At 37.9% G+C, this 22,691-nt stretch overlaps 2 protein-coding genes across 4 annotated transcripts in view; both read right to left on the minus strand.

Moving 5' to 3' along the window:
• Nucleotides 1-22,691, minus strand: part of OLA1 (Obg like ATPase 1) — a 188,851-nt gene that overhangs the window by 136,806 nt on the left and 29,354 nt on the right. The gene's annotated exons all lie outside the window — the stretch shown is intronic.
• Nucleotides 466-2,836, minus strand: LOC129488065 (pre-mRNA-splicing factor 38B). Its single transcript, XM_055289776.2, is given in 4 exon segments — nt 466-895; nt 898-933; nt 936-2,100; nt 2,102-2,836. Coding segments are annotated over 4 exon segments (1,653 nt in total). The 5' UTR covers nt 2,471-2,836; the 3' UTR covers nt 466-812.

Consider the following 22,691-nt stretch of genomic DNA (forward strand, 5'->3'; position numbering starts at 1 on the left):
TAGGCTTTAGACATTAATTTTTTTCTTTAATATAGTACTTTAAAATCTGAGAAAGAATTCAAGAAAAAAAGATTACATGTCATGTAGTTTTTCAAATAAAAAAGGAAAACTAAGTGAATAAATTTTAGGCATACTAAGTGTCCCTTTGAGGTAGAATGCTAAAAGGACTTGATGAAATCACAGCCTAAAAACCTCTGCATCAGAAACTAACTTCTCATAAATTCTCTCTAAAGGTAACTGTGGAGAATATTAAGTGTAACATATTAACAAGAGCCTTCCAAGATAATATACAGTGGACAAGAATGTTAATCCTACAATGCTGCCTTCATGTACATTGGCAGCACGTATTTCTCCTATAATAGACATCCGAGATCCATTCTCAAAGTCTTTAGCATTCTATTACAAAAAGCGCAGCCATGCTAACTTCAGTACACAAACCATAATCTCACACCTACAAAACAAAAATAGATTAGTGGCAGTTTATTGCCTTATACAAATTTAACCAACATGGCAACCATGCCAAAGGAATTAAAACATTTTCAGGACATATGTACAGACTGTACATTTCAAAAACAAACAATAAAAATGCAAGAACAATCTGTGCATCATGTGTCAAACTTAACAATTGGGGGAAAACACCAATGCAATAAATGGAATTACAAAGGCACTTCCCTACACAAAAGAGGAAATGAAAATGCAGCCTACAGGGAGAGCTTGAGGAGTGCGAACTACTGCACAATCTCAACTTGGGGGAAAAAAAGCAGATTTAATCATTTATAGGATTCAATGTGATCCACTTTTACAAAATATTTTCACACAGTCTCATCTTTGTTTTTATGCTGTTTTTCTTGGCTCTCTTGTTCTATACTTTGGCTCCTTCGATGATCATGTTTGACTGGTCCTTACTATCACTGTGATCTCGTTTGTGGGAACTTTGCTTCCACTACGCTTTCTAGATTTTTCTTTGCTGGGACTATGTTCCCGTTTTTTTGATTTTTCAACACCGTCAGTTCTTCCTTGACTGCCACTTTGACTTCGTTTATTTGATTTTTCTTTACTTTCATTTCTATGTTTACTTGATTTCTCTTTGCTTCTACTTCTACTTCGTTTCCCTGCATTTCTACTTCGACTCCTACTTCTGTGTTTCCTTTCTCTGCTTCTGCTTCTACTGTGTTTTTTCTCTTTCTTGGAATCTCTTTTGTCATCTCTGTGCAGCCTATCATCTTTGTCTTCTTTATGTTTCTTCTCTTCTACCTCTCCCCTACTTCTCTGTTCCTTGGACCTTTCTCTTGATCGCTCTCTCTCTTTTTCTCGTTCATTTCCTCTTTCCTTATCATAGTCACGATCTCGTCTTCTACCTCTCTCATTTTCCTTCTCTCTTTCTCGATCCCTGTCCCTTCTATCCCCTTTCCTATCACGACTTGGACTGTGACTTCTATGCCTTTCCCTACTTCTGCTGCACCTACGTTCTAACCCCCGGTCAATACTTCGGGATCTTCGCCGTTCTTTCTCCCTTTCTTTGGCTTCACGCTCTAGTCGCTGGCGTTCTTTCTCTCTTTCTAATTCTCTGTCAAAACTAGAAGACCCATGGCCCTCCCGATGATGACTTCTACTTCTTGATCTTCTTGGGGACCTCCGTGGACTCAGAGATCTCCTTGGAGACCTTGAACGTCTGCGTTCAACATGTCTGTCTATTTCCTCAGCACCTTCCTCCCCATCTTTCTTGATTTTTCTAGGTCGGGTTTTAATCTGTTGATCAATATTCTTTTGAACTGGAACTGGAATTCTTGGAAACAAGGTAGAAAACCACTCCAGTTTTGTGAGAAAAGATCGTAGCATTTCTCCAATGGTCATTACACAGCCTCCACCAGCCTTCACATCTAGGTCCTCTTCATCATCAAGGAAGGATTCAAACCAGTCCCACAGATCTTTAGGGGGCTGTGTATATCTTATATACATAAATCCAAGCGCTCTAATATATGGAGAGTCTGTGTGAGTTATAAGACCCATCACTTGCTTTCGAGTTAACTTTAGGGTAAATAATTTGTATAACAGGCAAAATGCTGTAGAAACAATTCCTCCTGTTCCAACACCTCGAACTTCTACTTACCCCTCCGCACATCCCTGTCTGGCCAGCTGTTTTCCTGCTTCCTTTCTCCCATGGTTCAACGTGCGTGACCTTAAAGTAGATCTCGTCCACCACCTCGTGGTAGGTCTTGAGCTCGTAGAGCTGTACTTTGAAGCAAGGCGACGACAGGATGTTGGTCAGGATCATGGGGTTGAGGTTCATGGTCTTCTCGTTGCCCCGGAGAGGGAGCACATTGCCCTGCTTGCCGCAGACCGCCGGCGCTACGCCGCCGCCGCCGCCGCCGCCGCCGCCGCCGCACTGCTGCTGTTGCTGAGCCGCAGCAGCGGCCGTCTGGTGCTGCAGCTGTGAGTTGCCTGTCAGCGCGGGGCTGTTGTTAGCCATCTAAAGTCTTTATTATACTGCTTATAACACATTAATCCTCAATGAATAAAGCCTCTCGTAAAAGTACATTGTTACCATTCATATCGTGTAATGGGAAAGAAAGAAGATGATGGGAAAACGCTGGGTAAAACAGCTCCTTTTACCAACTATCAAGGGATATCATTATCAGTCCAATAAAGGTAAGCTACCATTTTGCCTTTAGCCAGTATGGGTAGTTATAAAAATGACATGGAAATATAATACAATTGACCCTGAACAACGTGGCTTTGAACTGAGAGGGTTCACTTCCCTGTGGATTTTTTCAATAAACATATTTTTAAATTTTTGAAGATTTGCAAGTTTGAAAAAAACAGATAAACCGGGTAACCTAGAAATACTGAAAAATGTTTACAGTTAGGTATGTCATGAATGCATAAAAATATGCAGACACTAGTCTATCATCTACTAACAAAATATATATAAATTATAAAAACAACAATTTATCAAAATGTACACATGTGCACTTAGATTGTTACATGACACCATTCACAGTTGAAAGAAATGTAAACATAAAGATGCAGTATGAAATCATAACTGCATAAAATTAACTGTACTCCATACTGTACTACCATAATAATTTCACTGCCACCTCCTGTTGCTATTGGGATGAGCTTGAGTGTTGCGAGTATCCGCTTAAAACACTGTGAGACATTAATCATCTTCCCGTGAGCAGTTCATCTCTCCAGAAAATTGTGTATTACAGTAAAAAGTGATCTCTTGCAGTTCTTGTGTTTTTTTCATTGTGTTTAATGCTATATTGTAAACCTTGAATAACACCATGGGAGCCATACTAAGTGCCACTAGTGATGCTGGCAGTGCTCCCAAGAAGCAGAGAAATGTCATGACTTTACAACAAAATGTTGAATTGGACCACAGATGAGACGGTCCACTTAATAGGGACCATAGATTGAGATCTACAGCTGTGGTTGCTACCATTTCAGAAGACTCATCTTGTAAACAGATAATATGAACTTACAGTATCAGAAGTACAGTACTGTAAATTATTTTCCGTATGATTTTCTTAATAATATTCTTTCCTCTAGCTTACTTCAAGAATACGGTATATAACACATATACAAAATATGTGTTAATCAACTGTTTATGTCATTGGTAAGGCTTCTGCTCAACAGCAGAGATTTTGGGGAGTAAGAAGTTACACACAGTTCAACTGAGTGGGAGGTCAGCATCCCTAACCCCTGTGTTGTTCCATCTGTAACTATACTATCTGAAATGACATCAACTTTGTCTCCTTTTCTAGATTTAATAAAATATTATCGAACATGTCATTTACTGAAAAAAAAATAGTGACGTTTAAAACATAATGATCCGGGCCGGGCGCGGTGGCTCACGCTTGTAATCCCAGCACTTTGGGAGGCCGAGGCGGGCGGATCACGAGGTCAGGAGATCGAGACCACGGTGAAACCCCGTCTCTACTAAAAATACAAAAAATTGGCCGGGCGTGGTGGCGGGCGCCTGTAGTCCCAGCTACTCGGAGAGGCTCAGGCAGGAGAATGGCGTGAACCCGGGAGGCGGAGCTTGCAGTGAGCCGAGATCGCGCCACTGCACTCCAGCCTGGGCGACAGAGCGAGACTCCGTCTCAAAAAAAAAAAAAAAAAAAAAAAAAAAACATAATGATCCTTCTATGTAAATATTCAGTATAAACCTTCTATTTGCAAGTAAAATAGTCCAGTCTCCTAAGGTTTCTCAAATCAAATGAAGCAAACTTTAAAATTCTCTCACCATAAATTACAATGTTAGCAAAGAAAGAGTGATGAGAAGAACAGAAAGGGATTATAACAAAGACGGATTAAAATTCAAATTTAAATTATGGCCTTATCTTTATTTACATCAAATTCAATTCATAAAGATTAACTGCAACACCCTGCCAATTACAGCAAACCAGGTACAAACCATCACCCTAACAAATTCAAGTGCATTCACTCCTAACTACTGTCTAGCTAACATCTTTTTTTTTTTTTTTTTTTTTTAAGAGACGGGGTCTTGCTTTATTACCCAGGCTGATCTCGAACTCCTGGCTTCAAGTGATCCTCTTGCCTCAGCCTCCCAAAGTGCTGGGATTACAGGCAGAAGCCACTGTGCCCGGGCTCTATCAGCTTTAGAAACAGTTCTATTCTTGGGACTTCTCCAGCTGTTTCCACATGATGGTTCCCCAGCTCCTCCATTTTACTCTAGATAGGGTAAATAGATGCTTTGTTATTTTATTTTACTGAAATACATACACTTTAAATTATTCCCTATGTATACTGTACAATTTTATATTTACAGTTGGTTAAATGGAGTATGATTTTTTTGTTCTGTTTTGACAGCGTCTCACTCTGTTGCCCAGGCCGGAGTGCAACAGCACGATCTCGGCTCATTGCAACCTCTGCCACCCGGGTTCAAGCGATTCTCCTGCCTCAGCCTCCCGAGTAGCTGGGATTACAGGCGTGTACCACTGCGCCCGGCTAATTTTCTATTTTTAGTAGAGACGAGGGCTCACCATCTTGGCCAGGCTGGTCTTGAACTCCTGACCTCGTGATCCACCCGCCTTGGCCTCCCAAAGTGCTGGGATTACAGGTGTGAGCCACTGTGCCCAGCCAGTAATTATTTTTAAAAAGCAAATTTAGGCCAGGCGCAGTGGCTCACGCCTGTAATCCCAGCACTTTGGGAGGCCGAGGAGGGCGGATCACGAGGTCAGGAGATCGAGACCATCCTGGCTAACACGGTGAAACCCCGTCTCTACTAAAAAAAAAATACAAAAAATTAGCCGGGCGTGGTGGTGGGTGCCTGTAGTCCCGGCTACTCAGGAGGCTGAGGCAGGAGAATGGCATGAACCCAGGAGGCAGAGCTTGCAGTGAGCCGAGATGGCACCACTGCTCTCCAGCCTGGGTGACAGAGCGAGACTCCATCTCAAAAAAAAAAGCAAATTTAATAAATCCTTTTGGAAATCAACATGGTATTGTATAACAAGAGCCACTAAAAGAGAAATATAATCTTTGATTCATTAATTTATCTCCAATAAATATTTCGTAAGGAAAAATTCAATAAAGATAAAAATATAAATGGATAAAGTCACTCACTAAAGAGCTACCTATAATAGCAAAATAACTGAAAACATCCAGCTGTCTAAAAATTAGAGAATGATAAATTGTACACCATTGATACAATGAAATATTATTCCTTCACTAAAGCTATTATTAATAATAAAGCTATTCCAAAACAAGAAAAATGTTTTAAGATATAATATTCATAAAAAAACTTTAAGAAATAGATATACAGTAGCAGGAAAGATAGAAGTTTTGCTAAAAATCTTGATTCTGCCACTTAGCAGCTGTGTGATTTTTCGACAAATTTTTGAATTCCCCAAGAATCAGTTTTCTCATCTCTAAAATGGGGTAATAATATGAAATTCATAGGTTCCTAGGAGAATCAAATTATATCACCATAAAGTCTCTGGCCCCTTAACATCAATAAATTCCCTTCCCTATTACTCAGTTGACTCCCTTCCCATTACTGCACCGTAAGTATATAAACAGCAGGTCATATCTAAAATGGTGTTAAAGTGATAAGATTGTGGTTCTACATTTAAATTATCACATATAGTAAATTTCCGTATTGGTATATCTTCCTCAGTTCTTTAAAAGTCATCAACCCCTGGTATAGCTGTTACCCTGAATATAACACTGCTTCAATTGTTTTAAAAATCATATTCAAAATAATCTCAATTTAGAGTTCTTTCCCAAATGAAATTGTTACCTACAATACACAAATCAGAATTCAGCCTATATATACAAAAATGGGGAAAAAAACAAGTTAGGAAAATGGGCAGAGAAGATTTCAAGACACCTGCCCTGCACCTTCACACCTAATACTTTTTAAAAATATATTTGAACATTGAGTTAATTGGAAGATAAAGAACACTATTCCCAGAAATCTATAAAGTAATCCCTAGTTTTTGGTTCTACTCATCTGGCAACCTGAAATGCAAGAGAAGACCTTCACAGCTGAACTGAACAGAAGGTGGATACAGTTGTCCTTTTCATCTCAGGAACTAGGGAAGAGGAATAAGACCATCTTCCCTGACCCAACCCCTTACCTGTGAGAAATACAAACAAAATATCTAAATCTCTGCTGGTTCAATGGGGTCTTCCTTAGGTACTATGGCAAGAGCTGAGTCAGTCAAGTCCAGGACAGCCAGGTAATGTTCCTTCCTGTCACAGACTGAGCAAGGACAGCAAAGACAGAGTTGGAGTGGGAGGAGAAGATGGACCAGTCAAGGGGACACCACGGCCCTGAATAAACAAATTCCAGGCACATGGATAGTTTGGGGATTCTGAGGGGAAGCCCTGACATCACCAACGTAGAGAGAGAAAACTTGTGATTATTTTGACCAGTCCTGCAACACAGCCTACAGCCCATAGAGCCTTACAGCCCTATAGCCCTGCCTTTCCTTCAACTGCCAGGGCTAGCAAGTGGCACTACCAAGCCATAAGCTCAAAATTATAAGTCACTGACGTAGGAAAACTGTATCTGGCATGCAATGAGTGGTGTAAAGGCATCAATGTAAAATTTGAAAAAGGACAGTTATAAGGAAATGAAGATTCACTTTAATAAAACACAAATGCTCAACTGATTTCATTCATCCAAGTTACATATAATAACGAATGCCTTCATTTTCAAAACCAAATCAGTCTCAATACTTACATTTTTAACTTATAATGACAGAATTCTGACAAGAAAAATGAGGTTCAAACTTGATGCTAAGTTGGGCACAGTGGTGCAAGCCTGCAGTCCCAGCTACTCAGGAGGCTGAGGCAGGAAGATTGTTAGTGTCCAGAAATTTGAAGACAGCCTAGGCAACATGGCGAGACCTCATCTCTTAAAAAAAGAAAAAAAAAACTGATCATTAAAGATCAAGAGACTCTCCAGTACCTTAGAAGTTGCCCTCACATCCTTGAGGAATTTCAAGATACGAGAGTTTCTAAAAGAACCCAGTCAGCTATTTTGGGCAGAGAGGACAGGAAACAAGACCTTCAAAAACATGTCAGAAAAGATATTCCAGAAAAAATACAAATGCCTCAATCACCAATCACTTAGATATAAGGCCACCATGAATGAATATAAGGATATATTCATGCAATTAAATTGTAAATAGCAAGTAGATTAAATAGCTTCATACAATATTACAATGCAAAGTAGAAGGAACTGCTTCCTACTGCTGCAATATTTTCCACCGTAAACAGAAGTTGGTTATTAGAATGCATTGTATATGTAGATGAGAACCACTGCATAATTACTTAACCCATTGAATTTGTACTGAAGAAACAAAGAAAACATATGGTTTTTGGTCAGATTGTTTACTGCAATCCAATACTAGACTAATTTAATAAATACTGCTGAAAAAGAAAATTACAGGACCCAAGGAAAAAACTCCATTATTTTGGGATACAATCAAAGACAGCTTTATATTGGCAATTTGTGTCTAGGCAAAAATGTGTGACTCATTTAAAACTTTTAAATGATGTGCTTATGGGAGAGGAAGGTGGGCTCTTGAAAACAGTAATTTATGTTCATGGTTACTAAAGGTGATTTACAAGACATATAAACAACACCTAACTTAACCTAAGTTGAGGGGGGGGGGAGCAATTAAATGAAGGCATTTTTACCTTCTCATTTAGCAGTTCAATAAAGCTGTAATGCCTTAAGGGCTACAATTCCATATAAACTAAAAAGGCAACTTAGAAACTATTTTTTCATCAGTGCCACCTTCACCTCTTTTTAACCAAACACGCACAACAAAACTAAAGTAGCTCTCTGGAATCTTACTTTCAAAGCCCTGAGCAATTTAAACATATGAAATTCAAACAGATACAGAGGAACAGTGATATAAAACAGAATGAAGTCACATCTATCATTAATAACAAAGGAGAAAGGATAAAGGCTTTTATTTTTCCTAGCCAAAAATTCTAATCATTTGCACAAAAATCACCTACATCGATTGATGTTAGTTCTATTTCCTTAAGAACTTGTCTGACCAGCCTATAAGTGGTGAAGGCCAAGGGAGAAGTGAAATCAAGTCAATGGTGAATATCACATTTGGGGAGATGGGGGCAAGAGATGGAATTATTTTTCTAATAACTCTAAAGCTGCATAGATCTTTCAAAATAAAGAGTGACATCAAAACTAGTACAGCTAGCAGTTATTCAAAAAGTTGATATGCTCTACTTACTAAAATAGACTCTTTTAAGGAAAATACAGATTGAAAAGTAAAATCAAACAGAAATTAAATTATTGGCTAAAAAAACTTAAGTCTAACATTGCAAATATCATTAAGAGAGAAAATAAGTAAAGTTGACTCTTGAACAACACAGGTTTGAACTGCACAGATTCACTTAAACACAGACTTTTTCAACCAAATGTGGAAGAAAATACAGTATTGGCCCAATGCAAAATATAGTTACTCGTGGAACTGATCTCCCTACATATAGCGAGGGACAACTGTAATGCATTTCTATGTTACAAAATTTGCACACTTTATTTAGATTTGCAAAGGACATTAAGGCTCATAAATACAGTTCACCTATAACCTCTATCATCCACGACTTTGTAAATACAGCAAAAAAACTGATGTTACTGCTGGGAGAAGGATGTGTAGAAAACAATAAAATCATCTGCTATAATCACTTGGCTAATCAGCCTCTGAGCTCTAGCCATTCAAATTAATGGGTCAGCAAAATTGCAAGTAAATATCATGTCCTGTATCTTCAGAATCGCTTAAAAATAGTCCAAACCATTATTATTAAATTAGAAAACGTCAAGGGTCTACTATAATGCCTATATTTCTACTTTCCCTCAACTTCTTTGCCCCAAAAAGGGGAAGAAGTATGAATTTTCCTCCCTCTGAAAAATGCACCTCTGAAAATGCACCTCTCTAATCAGCTATACAACATACCACGTAGCAATCATCTTTGCTATTCATGACTCTCTTCCTCTCACCTCAGAAGAATATAGGGCTTGGTCTGTCCAAGATGTTTCAAAACCGAATTCGGTGTTAAAGCTTCTTTATGGTCACCCATATCAATTTACCACGTGATGGGAGCAATGCAGTACCAGGAGTCAAACTGAAAATTTTAAAAGCTGAAAGTAGATTATACATTTCCCTGTTATTCAAAGCTCTCCCACCAAACCTGATGTTCACCAATGTTACTATTAGCATAAGATGTGCTCTGTTCACTCTATATATCTGTACTCCCTCCTCCATGCATATCCATCACCAACTTCCACACACAACTTCTTATCTATTCCCTTAGCCAGGTTCTTTTCTCAGAACTTTGGCAGAAAGGACAATAGCTTTAATGTATCAGGACATCAAATAAATGAACAATACACAAAAACTGCGTAAAGTTAGTAAAAACAATACCATCAACTCTATACTCACGTCTACGTCTTTCAAGTCTGTCCCTTCCTTTCTATTTTGAGGCCTCTAACCTGGACTGTTAAAACAATGCATTCTCGCGGGCGCGGTGGTTCACGCTTGTAATCCCAGCACTTTGGGAGGCCGAGGCGGGCGAATCACGAGGTCAGGAGATCGAGACCACGGTGAAACCCCGTCTCTACTAAAAATAAAAAAAAAAATTAGCCGGGTGTGGTGGCGGGCGCCTGTAGTCCCAGCTACTCGGAGAGGCTGAGGCAGGAGAATGGCGTGAACCCGGGAGGCGGAGCTTGCAGTGAGCCGAGATTGCGCCATTGCACTCCAGCCTGGCGACAGAGCGAGACTCCGTCTCAAAAAAAAAAAAAACAAAAACAATGCATTCTCTGGGCATGGTGGCGCATGACTGTAGTTTCAGCTATTGCTTGTGAGACTGAGACAGTAGGACTGCTTGAGCTTAGAAATTCGAGACCAGCCTGGGCAACAAACATCATGAGACTCAGCTTCTAAATAAATAAATAAGTAAAACAATGTTTTCACTAATCACCCATATTACAGTCTTCTTCAAATCTAATACATTTCCTGAAACACTTACGAAGCTATACACTTGCCAGCATAAAAATCAATACATTCTACTACTCATAAAAATAATTCTGTATTTTCATCCTGATATCTATATAACCTGACCCAAACTATCTCTAGAACTTCTATCCCTCTCTGATATATGACTAATTTTATGTACCATTCATCTGGCACTTATCACATGCTGTTTTTCATATCCCAAGTATACATAATTTCCAATTTTTTTTCTAAGCAAATGAAAGGGCCCAAGAATCCTGGGCCAGGCTAGGTTTCCTGAGCACACAGAGTGGGCACATTGGGCTAGCTGCCAAATCAAGGCTCAGCAAGAAACATCAACTCCAAAGGAGCAGGGAGAGATTAAAAACTCGGGCTGAAGCAGAGGTAAACAATTTAAGATAAGGAGATTCAAGAAGTAGGGGCAAAAGAAACTCTATTGGTAGCTGCATACAGTAGAATCTTGGGCTCTAAAGAAAAAATAATCATAATGTTGGTTCACTGTCCCCTCCCAGGTGGCCTGATAAGACTGTAAAGGTGAAGTTCTTAGAATTTTCCTCAATGAAGAAATAAATTGATGTGACTATAGATTGATACATTTTTAGAATAGTAATTTCACTTGGGATCTATCCTTCAGAACTATTCACATAAGTTTGCAAAAGTATAACGTGAATGTTCTGTGTAACAATGTTCACTTCAGAATTGTTTATAAAAATATTATAAGGAACTATCAACCAATGATATATCCAAATAATGAAATCTGTATAGCTGCTAAAAAATAAAGTATCAATATTGACAAGGAAAGATGAAAAAATTATATCAAAGATCAAATTAAATCATCAAGGAAGTATATACAGAATTATTCTACTTGTGGGAAAAAATTAACAACAATTTACATTAAGATATATTCAAGAATAAAAACAAACTTGGAGGCATATGCTCCAAAACTGACAGTAGAAGTCATAGGATTTCACTTTCTACATTATATCTATCATATTTTAATTATTGAAAACGAATGCTGTACAACATACATGTGCTACACATGTAATCAGGAGAAGAAAAGCATATGTCCTTTCTGATTTTAAAAACAAGGAAAAGCAGTTACTTCTGGAGACTAGGAACAAGGGTAAACATGAAATTTTATTTTGAACCTTAATTATTTCCTATTTTGTTTAAAATAGGCATACATCATTTAGAATTTTTATATATTACATATACATTTTGTAATATGTATTACAAAGTTACAATTAATATTTTTAAGTAATAGCATTTGTTTGGTCATTTATAATCGGAAGGAGTGCAAAACTGATAAAACCAAAACTGTCTACTCATAAGGTATAAGGGAAAGGGGTGTAAACACATAATTAAATCATAACTTTATATGTACTACAGAATGACCCTCATTTTTTCTAAAACACAAGTTTTTGTAGCTAAATTGCATACAGTTAAACCTACTATAAGGGAATGCTTTTTGCTAGCAAGTAGATGACTACTGTTTATATCAAACAACAGTGGCTGGCATAACTAGCGTAGGTTTTCCTTTGCTTTGACAAATCAAGAAAACAATTTTGTTTAGGTGATTCTGCACTTCGTATATTAAAACAACTGGTATAAAGACAATAAGATTGCTGAAATCTACTTAAAAGGCTGTGCTTCTTCCTCTATCATCATTCTTACCTTTGAAAAAGAAAAGGCCATATGAAATGAAATACTGAATTCTCAATGATGTTCCCTCCAGCTTTGCATCCTTCTAAGTCCAGCTTAAGTTAAGTGGCCACTTCCTGGCTCTATCTGGCAGAGGATAGATAAGGCCCCCTCATACTCCTGAGGTGGAAGGAGGAAGCTGGGTAATATTCCCTCACCAAGAATATACAAAACAGGGAAGAGGCAGTTGCGTGCAAAGAAATTCGTTTGTTATTAGGACAAAGAGGTAAGGGCGGCTGTCCCTTCCCTTAGCCTCCCTTCCTCCTCCCCACAACACACACACACACACACACACACACTCTCACACACACACACTCACACACACTCTGTCTCTCACTACACTAAAGTTTCTTAGAATATCACTTTACGGTAGAACAGAGTGTACAAACATAATACTATGAGAACAATCAAGGAAGTAAGTTCTCTAACAACAGAACCCACTAAGTTCATTATCTGAGAGTAAACCCCTTACCTAAATCATCCTGGTAGAACCACCATGATTAGCCCAGCTTAAAAAACAAACATTTTAGAAATACATTATTGATAACCCCATATATCACATCATTCTAAGCCAAAATCATCCTATAATTGTTTTAATGTAGAACTCTTGAGAATTATATTTGAATCATTTGTACATATCATATCCAAAACTGGTATTTAAAATGCAAATTCCTTATATTTAAAAATCAGAATAATACATATTTTAAAAGCAAGGAATCTAAAATAAAAAATAAAAGTCACCCATTTCTCCCTCCATCCCAGTTCTATTTTTCAGAAATCTATCAATAGCATAATGTATCTTTTTCAAATTTTTTTCTATGCTTACAGTACAGGACTTGGCTGTCCAATACTGTAGCAAGTAGCCACAAGATATTAAGTACCATTAAGTTATTAAGATATTAAGTACTTGAAATATGGCTAGTCTATACTGACATATTGACATATTGAAATAATATCTTTGGTTACATTAAATATTATTAAAATTGATTTCACCTGTTTCTTTTTAACTTTTTTAATGTGGCTATCAGAAAAATTTTACATTACATATGTAGCTTACATGTATGGCTTTTACTATGGTTCCATTGGTCAGCACTGGTACAAAGACAAACAGTGCTGTTTTTAGAGTCAGACTTGCCTTATTGAGTACTACTCCCAACTACAGACGTGAATTGCTTAATAACGGGGACACATCTGAGAAATGCATTTTCAGGCAATTTCATCATTATGTGAACATCATAGAGGGTACTTACACAAACCTAGATGGTATAACCTACTACAAACCTAGGCTAAATGGTATAGCCTATTGCTCCTAGGCTACAAACCTGTACAGCATGTTACTGTACTGAATACTGAAAGCACTTGTAACACAATGGTAAGTATTTGTGTATCTAAACATGTTTAGGCCGGGCGCGGTGGCTCACGCTTGTAATCCCAGCACTTTGGGAGGCCGAGGCGGGTGGATCACGAGGTCAGGAGATTGAGACCACGGTGAAACCCCGTCTCTACTAAAAATACAAAAAATTAGCCGGGCGTGGTGGCGGGCGCCTGTAGTCCCAGCTACACGGAGAGGCTGAGGCAGGAGAATGGCGTGAACCCGGGAGGCGGAGCTTGCAGTGAGCCGAGATTGCGCCACTGCACTCCAGCCCGGGCGACAGAGCGAGACTCTGTCTCAAAAAAAAAAAAATGTTTAAATATAAAGTACAGTAAAAATGCAGTATAAAAGACAAAAAAAAATCATACATCTGTATAGGGCACTTGCCATGAATGAAACTTACACACTAGAAGTTGCTCTGGCTAAGTCAGTGATTGAGTGGTGAGTGAATGTGAATGACTGGAACATTGCTGTAGAGAAGTGCAGACTTTATAAACTGTGTACATTTAGGCTATTCTTAATTTATGTTAACTTTTTTCTTCAATAATCAATTAACCTTAGCTTACCATAACTTTTTACTTTATAAACTTTTTTTTTTTTAACGTTTGGACTCTTGTAATAACAATTAGCTTAAATCACAAATACATTGTACAACTGTATAAAAATATTTTCTTTATATTATCTATAAGCTTTTTTCCATTTTTTAAATTTTATTTTTATTTTTATTTTTAAACCTTTTTGTTAAAAACTCAGACACAAATACACACAGTAGCCTAGGCTTACACAGGGTGAGGATCATCAGTGTCACTGTCTTCCACCTCCACATCTTGTCCCACTGGAAGGTCTTCAGGGGCAATAACACCCATGGAGCTGTCATCTCCTATGATAACAATGGTTTCTTCTGGATAGCTCCTGAAGGACCTGCCTGAGGCTGTTTTACAGTTAACTTTTCTTTTTAATAACTAGAAAGAGTACACTCTAACGAGAAAAAGTATAGTGACTAAAATTCACACAAAAAGTTCAAAATAAATCCATAGGCAGAAAATTTAACTACAACAATGGGTGACCAGAACTCAGGAAAGAATAGGGCAATATATTTCCTACTCCCACCATCACCGTCAAACACACATACACACACACATGCACATGCAAACTTAGCTGAAAATAAATTATATTTGAAATTTTGTTTTCCACAACTATAACTAATTATATACCAGTCCCATATATGAGACCCTCCTACCATACGTTTCTAAACTGGGAAGAAAACCGTCTCACAGCTCAGAAAGCAGCACTCTTGCTTCTAGTCTCCAAGGTCATATCTCTAAGTACCTATTGAGAAACCTTACCAAGTTTTATCTGTGAATAGCCTGACAGTAGGTACAGTGATACTGCCAAACGTGCTATGTTTCAAGTAACACACAAATGTCTTAGCTTCCTGTTGAAATGTAACTTCAAAACTTCTAACGACAGCTTTAAAAAGTTAAGAATCTTTACTCAGTGATCTTTACGTGTCAAAAGAAAAAAAAAGGCTAAGGATTTGGTGAAATCAATAGCTTCATCATATTCAAATATTTAAAAATCCAGCAATAGTAAGTTATATTGCTTCCAAAAACTGGCGAAGTCGTATTGGCTCAATGAGCCCTAGAGAAAAAGTTAGTGGTTTTTCCAAATAACGCACCCTGCTTTCAGATAAGTTACTATATGTATGAATTTAAAAAGAATTTGCTTCCTATAATATGACTGCTGTTTCTTTCTCCTGTACTTAATCTTTGGCAGGCCGTTTTATCTGAGCATGATTTTGTTTACTGAAGATGAAAGAGAAAAATCTAACATAAAAGTTTTTTTAAAAAGGGTATTCATTAGCAATGTCATTTGTAATTTTTTTAAAGTACATCTGAAGGTACTTAATGCCACTGAACTCTATACTTAAAAATTATTAAAGTGGCAAATTCTGTTATGTATATATTACCACAATTTTTAAAAATATAAAACATTAAAAAATGTGTTGAAATTTAAAAACCTATATTCACCAAAACAAAACAATAATGCATCATTAAAAACAATAAAGAAGGCCAGGTGCGGTACCTCACACCTGTAATCCCAGCACTTTGGGAGGCCGAGGCAGGTGGATCATTTGAGGTCAGGAGTTGGAGACTAGCCTGGCCAACATGGTAAAACCCCGTCTCTACTAAAAATTCAAAAATTGGCCAGGCGTGGTGGTGCACGCCTGTAGTCCCAGCTACTCAGAGGGCTAAGGCATGAGAATAGCTTGAACCCAGGAGGCAGCAGTTGCAGTGAGCCGAGACTGCGCCACTGCACTCCAGCCTGGGCAACAGAGAGAGACTCTGCCTCAAAAAAATAGATAAATAAACAGTACTAACTAAGCAAAGTGCTATAAAAATATTCGTTATTATTATTGTAAGTTGCATTTAGTAGTTTGGTCAGGTAGGCCTCTTGGTTGCCCTAGGGTTATATCTTAACCTAAGATCCTGCCTCTCAAACTGGGGACTGCTGGAAATACAGAAGAAAAAAACCCATGAGATTCTAAAAACTTTTCCTTGAAGTAAAGTGTGTGGCACTATACCACGTACCAAAAGTCATCATGTTCCTTATCCTTTGTGGTTAGGGCCCTTGGGTGGAAAAATTTAACAAACACAAGAGTCTTGCCATTTTCATATTATCCTGTATTTTCCTGACATTTTATATGTTTCAGAAATAGGCAGCTCTGCCCATTAGGTCAAAATTTAGTTTGGTTTAACACAAAATTTTGTTAAGCATTTTTAAAAGGGGCTGGGTGCAGTGGCTTATGCTTGTAATCCCAGCACTTTGGGAGGCCGAGGAGGATGGATCACCTGAGGTCAGGAGTTCGAGACCAGCCTGGCCAACACGGTGAAACCCCGTCTCTACTAAAAATACAAAAATTATTCAGGCATGGTGGCAGGTGCCTGTAATCCCAGCTACTCGTGAGGCTGAAGCAAGAGAATTGCTCGAACCCAGGAGGTGGAGGTTGCAGTGAGTCAAGATCACGCCATTGCACTCCAGCCTGGGCGACAGAGTGACACTGTGTCAAAAAAAAAAAAAAAGAATTTTTAAAAAGCAAACTTTGGAAGAAAATAAGAGCAATATTTCTAAAACACCAAGAATGAAAAGAATATTCTGGTATTTAAAGACACCTAAAAGATCCATAAAAGAATGTGAGTATAAGGGAGTTTTTGGGGTGATGAAAGTGTTCTGCAGCCATACTGTTGTGGTGGTTTTATGAATCTATAAGCATGTTAAATTCATAGAACTGTAAACCCAGAATGTCTACTTTACTGTATGACAATTTGTAAAATAAAACATGTACACTCCTGAACTTTACAAATATTTTTAAATGCTGTACATAACAAATTTACTAATAAACTTGTCAATAAATACTTCAGTTGATCCTTGAACTTAGGTTTGAATTTCGAGGATTCACTTATACACAGACTTTTTTCCAATAAATATAATGGAAAATTTTTTGAAGATTTGCAACAATCTGAAAAAACTTGTAGATGATACATGTAGCCTAGAAATATGGGGAAAAAAAAGAAAAAACTAGGTATGCCATGCATGCATAAAATATACATAGATACTTGTCAATTTTATCACTCACTACTGTAAAATATATACAAACCTATTATAAAAAGTTAAAATTTATCAAAACTTAGACACACTTACAGACCATACATGGAACCATTCACATTTAAGGGAAACGTAAATAAACTAAAAATGCGGTATAAAATCATAACTGCATAAAATTAACTGTACTCCATATTGTACTACCATAATTATTTCATAGCCACCTGCGGTTGCCATTGGGATAAGCTTGAGTGTTGCAAGTATCCTTATCTTAAAACACTGTGAGACATTAATCATCACCACGTGAGCAGTTCATGTCTCCAGTAAATTGTGTATTGCTGTAAAAAGTGATCCCTTGAGGTTCCTGCATATTAATATTTTTCGTCATGGTCACAATACTATAAATGTTGAATAACATAAGCCAGGCAAGTGGCTCACACCTGTAATCCCAGCACTTTGGGAGGCCACGGTGGGAGGACTGCTTGAGCCCAGGAGTTTGAGATCAGTCTGGGCAACACAGCAAGACCCTGTCTCTACAAATATATATATATACATATATATAAATTATATATATATAAATTATATATATAATATATATATATAAATTATATATATATTATATATATATATAAATTATATATATATATTATATATATATATAAATTAGCTGGGTATGGTGGTGCACACCTGTAGTCCTAGCTACTTGAGGGGCTGAGGCAGGAGGATAACTTTAGCCCAGGAGTTCCAGGCTGCAGTGAGCTATGATTGTACCACTGCACTCCAGCCTGAGCAAGAGCTAAACCCTATCTCTAAAACAACAATAATAAAATTAAAAATAACATTATGGGACCTATACAAAGTGCTACCAGTGATGCTGGAAATGCTCCCAAGAAGCAGAGAAGAGAAAAGTCATTGACAATACAGGAAAAAGGTGAACTGCTTGATATGGACTATAGACTGAGGTTTGCACCTGGGGTTACTGCCATTTCAGACAAACAATTCGTCTTGTAAATAGATGACAGTATCAATAAAATACAGTATAGTACTGTAAATGCATATTCTCTTCCTTTTTTTTTTTTTTTTTTTGAGACAAGGTCTCACTCTGTCACCCAGGCTGGAGTGCAGTGGCACAATCCATAGCTCACCACAGCCTCAAACTCTTGGGCTCAAGCAATCCACCTGCCTCAGCCTCTTGAGTAGCTAGGACTACAGGTGTATGCCACAATGCTGGCTAATGTTATCTTTTGTAGATGTGGATCTCTCTATGTTGACCAGGCTGGTCTGAAACCCCTAGACTCAAGCAATCCTCCACCCTCAGCCTCCCAAAGTGCTGGGATTACAAGCCTGAGCCACAGCACCTGGCCATGATTTTCTTGAAAACATTTTCTTTTCTCTAGCTTACTTTATTGAAAGAATATAGAACATAAATATACAACATACAAGATATGTGTTAATTCACTGTTTATATTATTGGTAAGGCTTCCAGTCAGCAGTAGGCTATTTGTAGTTAAGCTTTTGGGGAGTCAAAAGTTATATCCAAATTTCAACTGTGCAGGGGTCAGCTCCCCTAACCCCAGTATGTTCAAAGGTCAACTGTATTTTGGAATCAAGTTTAACAAATTCTGTAACTGAAAAGATTTTGTACTTCCATGACTGATGTGTGAGAGAGAAATAATTTCACTATAATTGCACCAAAACCCAAAGTTCTTCACAAAATTTTAAGGCTCAAAAATAATCAAGTTTTATTTTTCCTTTTATTTTTTTTTTCTAGAGATGAGATCTCACTATGTTGTCCAGGCTGCTCTCGCACTCCTGGGCTCAAGTAATCCACTCGCCTCAGCCTCCCAAAGTGCTAGGATTACAGGTATGAGCCACCATACCCAGCCCTATTTTCATTTTTAAATCAATACAAATAGCTGCACCAACCTGCTAATTATTATCTAAAAGTATGACATTATTTCCAACGCTTACATTGCTGAAACAAAGTACAGAGTACAAACAAACCTCCCCTAAAAGGATAAGTATAAGAAAAGTTTTCTTTCCCACTTTTATTGCTTTAATGAGGTGAAAGTGACATACAACAAAATGTACAAAAGTGTACAGTCAGATGTATACATGTCCTGACATATGCCTACATCTGTGAAACCATCACTACGATCAAGATTATGAGCATATCCACCACCCCCAAGAGTTTCCTCACAGCCCTTTATAATCCCTCTCTCTGCCCCTCCCCCAGGCTACCATGATCTGCTTTCTAATTAGTGTGCATTTTCTAGAATCTTATATAAATGGAATCATAGTATATGCTCTTTTTTTGGACTGTCTTCTTCCACTCAGCATATTTTGAGATTCGTCCATATTATTGTGTATAGAAAAATTCTTAATGCTGCATCTACCTGCTATATAAAATTAGTCCACATTTGCTGCAAACTGGGCTTACACACAAGATGAGAATTTTCAATTAGCTATACGTGAAGTTTCACCTAGACAGCAGATTATTAGATCATTCTTGAATCAGTATTCCCTTTCTCTTTTTTTAAAGAAACAAAGTCTCGCTGTGTTGCCCAGGCTACAGTGCAGTGGCTAGTCACCGGCACAGTCATAACACATTACAGCCTCCACTACTGGGCTCAAACAATCCTCGGGCCTCAGCCTCCTGAGTAGCAGGATTACCAGCATATGCCACTGCACCTGGCTTTGAATCTTTTTTTTCAGCTCCTTACTATCACTGAAGAACCAATATTCTTTTGGAAAAGTATTCCAAGGATTTAAACTAGGGCAAGAAAAATAAGTGACCCTCCAATAAATGAAGACTCTGATTCTGTTTTCAAATTAAATTTAATAAGCAGACATTCATTTGTACTATAAAAATACTTCTCACAAAGCTTTCCTGATAAAAAAAAACACCAGAATAAAGAGATGAGCTCTTGTAATTCCTCATGCAAATCCTGACAGTTGTTATATTTATTGTCAAAATAAGACCTAACTTTCACCTCAGCAACACTTGTTTAGTGAAAGATAAACTCCTGTTTATATAGCTGAATCCATAGTTACGAGTTAGCATACAGTATACTTTAAAAAACTACAGTAACTCCAGATCTGCACATATTCAAACAAGAAAATAATCTTTCATGATTTCTACTATCTTGCGTGTCCTCTTTGCAAACAAGAAAACTACTGAAAATAAAACTTCAGCGAGAACTCTAAATGACTAATGGGGGTAGGGATCTGAAATACCTTTACATTAGGCAGCAAACCCCAGCGGGTGGGAGGGGACGTTATTTGGGGGTAAACAAACTAAGTAATGTGTACAGATTCTTTTAATCTTTTTTATTTTTTAGAGAGAGGACCTTGCTGTCATCCAGGCTGGAGTGCAGTGGTGCAATCACAGGTTATTGCAGCCTCGAACTCTTGAGCTCAAGTGATTCTCCCACTTCAGCCTCACAAGTAACTGGAAGGACAAGGCACAGGCCACCAAGGCCAGCTAATTTTTTTTTTTTTTTTTGTAGCAATGTGATCTCCCTATGCTTCCCAGGCCAGTCTTGAACTTCTAAGCTCAAGTGATCTGCTTAGGTCTCCCAAAGTGCTAGGATTATAGGCATGAGCCACCACACCTGGGCAAATACATTTTGTGTGTGAAAGAAGCTTTATACATTACTGGCCGGGCACGGTGGCTCATGACTGTAATCCCAGCACTTTGGCAGGCCAAGGCGGAGGACTGCTTGAGTCCAGGAGTTCAAGACCAGCCCGGATAACACAGCAAGACCCTGACTCTTTAAAAAAAAAAAGTATTCTACATTGTTTATGCTCAAACATCATCTAGGGAAATCATTATCAGTATCTTGGAAATATAGTTTTATACAAAATGAAAATTCAAACTATTGGCAACTTACTCCATTTTTATTTCCCTTCTTCTCTTTTTTTTTTTTTTTTTTTTTTTTTTTTTGAGATGGGTCTCACTCTGCCACCCAGGTTGGAGTGCAGTGGCATGATATTGGCTCACTGCAACTTCTGCCTCACAGGCTCAAGCAGCCTTCCCAATCCAGCCTCAAGTAGCTGAGATCACAGGCACACGCCACCATATCCAGCTAATTTTTTGTATTTTTGGTAGAGACAGGAGTCTCACCATGTTGCCCAGACTGGTCTCAAACTCAAGCAATCTGCCCACCCCAGTCTCCCAAAATGCTGGGGTTACAGGCATGAGCCACTGTGCTCAGCCCATTTTGATTGGTTAAAACAGTAAAAGTGCAACTCAACTGAATACTGTAATTGCAAAATAAGTTACTGGAACAATTTCATCTGCCTCCATCCCCACCTCAACTGTCCATTTAAAATCCTTTATATTTAGGCCAGGCACAGTGGCTCACACCTGTAATCTCAGCACTTTGGGAGGCTGAGGTGGGCTTATCACTTGAAGTGAGGAGTTTGGGACCAGCCTGGCCAACATGGTGATATCCTGTCTCTACTAAAAATATAAAAAGTAGCCTGGCGTGGTGGTGTGCCCCTGTAATCCCAGGTATTGGAGAGGTTGAGGCAGGAGAATTGCTTGAACCTGAGAGGTGGAGGTTTCAGTGAGCCAAGATGATGCCACTGCACTCCAGCCTGGGGAACAGAGCAAGACTTCGTCTCAAATAAATAAATAAAATCCTTTATATTTAAGCCATTTGAGATGGATATCTTTAATATGGTGAACTTAATCACATCCCTAACTATAACCCTGGGCTCTTTTCCATCGCTCCTACTCCTCATTATTCATTCTAACCACCATGGCAGTTCTTCAGGCAGCAGGCTCCTTTCTACCATAGGGCCTTGAAACAAACCATTTACTCTGAATAATCAATCTTTCCTTTCCTCCTTTTGCTAACTTAGCTCCCATTCAGCTTTTACCTCTCAGCATAACTGTCACCCCCTCAAGGTAACACTGCATACTCACACACATATTCCTTTCTCCTTGTACACAACTGGAAAGACATCTAATATTTATGTGACCATCTTATTCAATGTCTATATCCTCCACTGGATTAAAAGCTCATGAGAAAAATGGTCACATCTGTTCTTACTCACCAATACATTCCTCAGCATCTAGCACACTTATAAGAGTCAAATGGGTCAAATGAATAAGATAGAGTGATTTAAAGATTTAAAGCCAAAGCAAATCCACCAAGATGAGTATTTGCATTTTAAACAAGTATATGTGTTTGCAACAATGTATATATTTTACATATTTCTAATAGCCAAGGGAAGTAAACTAGGTGAGGCAAAAGTTAATTTTTAAAAATTAATCAAATTAATGGAGAGAAACATGATATTAATAAATTAAAATTCAGTGATAAACTAAAACTTCTCATTAACAATTTTTTCTGTCCCCTAACTTTTGGATGTTCTAATAGAAAGCTGAAAAGTACTCTAAACACTAACATATATCTGACTGTTGAAATTAAAGAATTATCAATTTTCATAGCCTCAAAGTAATCCCTAATCTTTCTAATCTCTACAAG

The sequence above is a fragment of the Symphalangus syndactylus genome, chromosome 8, assembly GCF_028878055.3.
Source record: "Symphalangus syndactylus isolate Jambi chromosome 8, NHGRI_mSymSyn1-v2.1_pri, whole genome shotgun sequence".
Classification (NCBI taxonomy): domain Eukaryota; kingdom Metazoa; phylum Chordata; class Mammalia; order Primates; family Hylobatidae; genus Symphalangus; species Symphalangus syndactylus.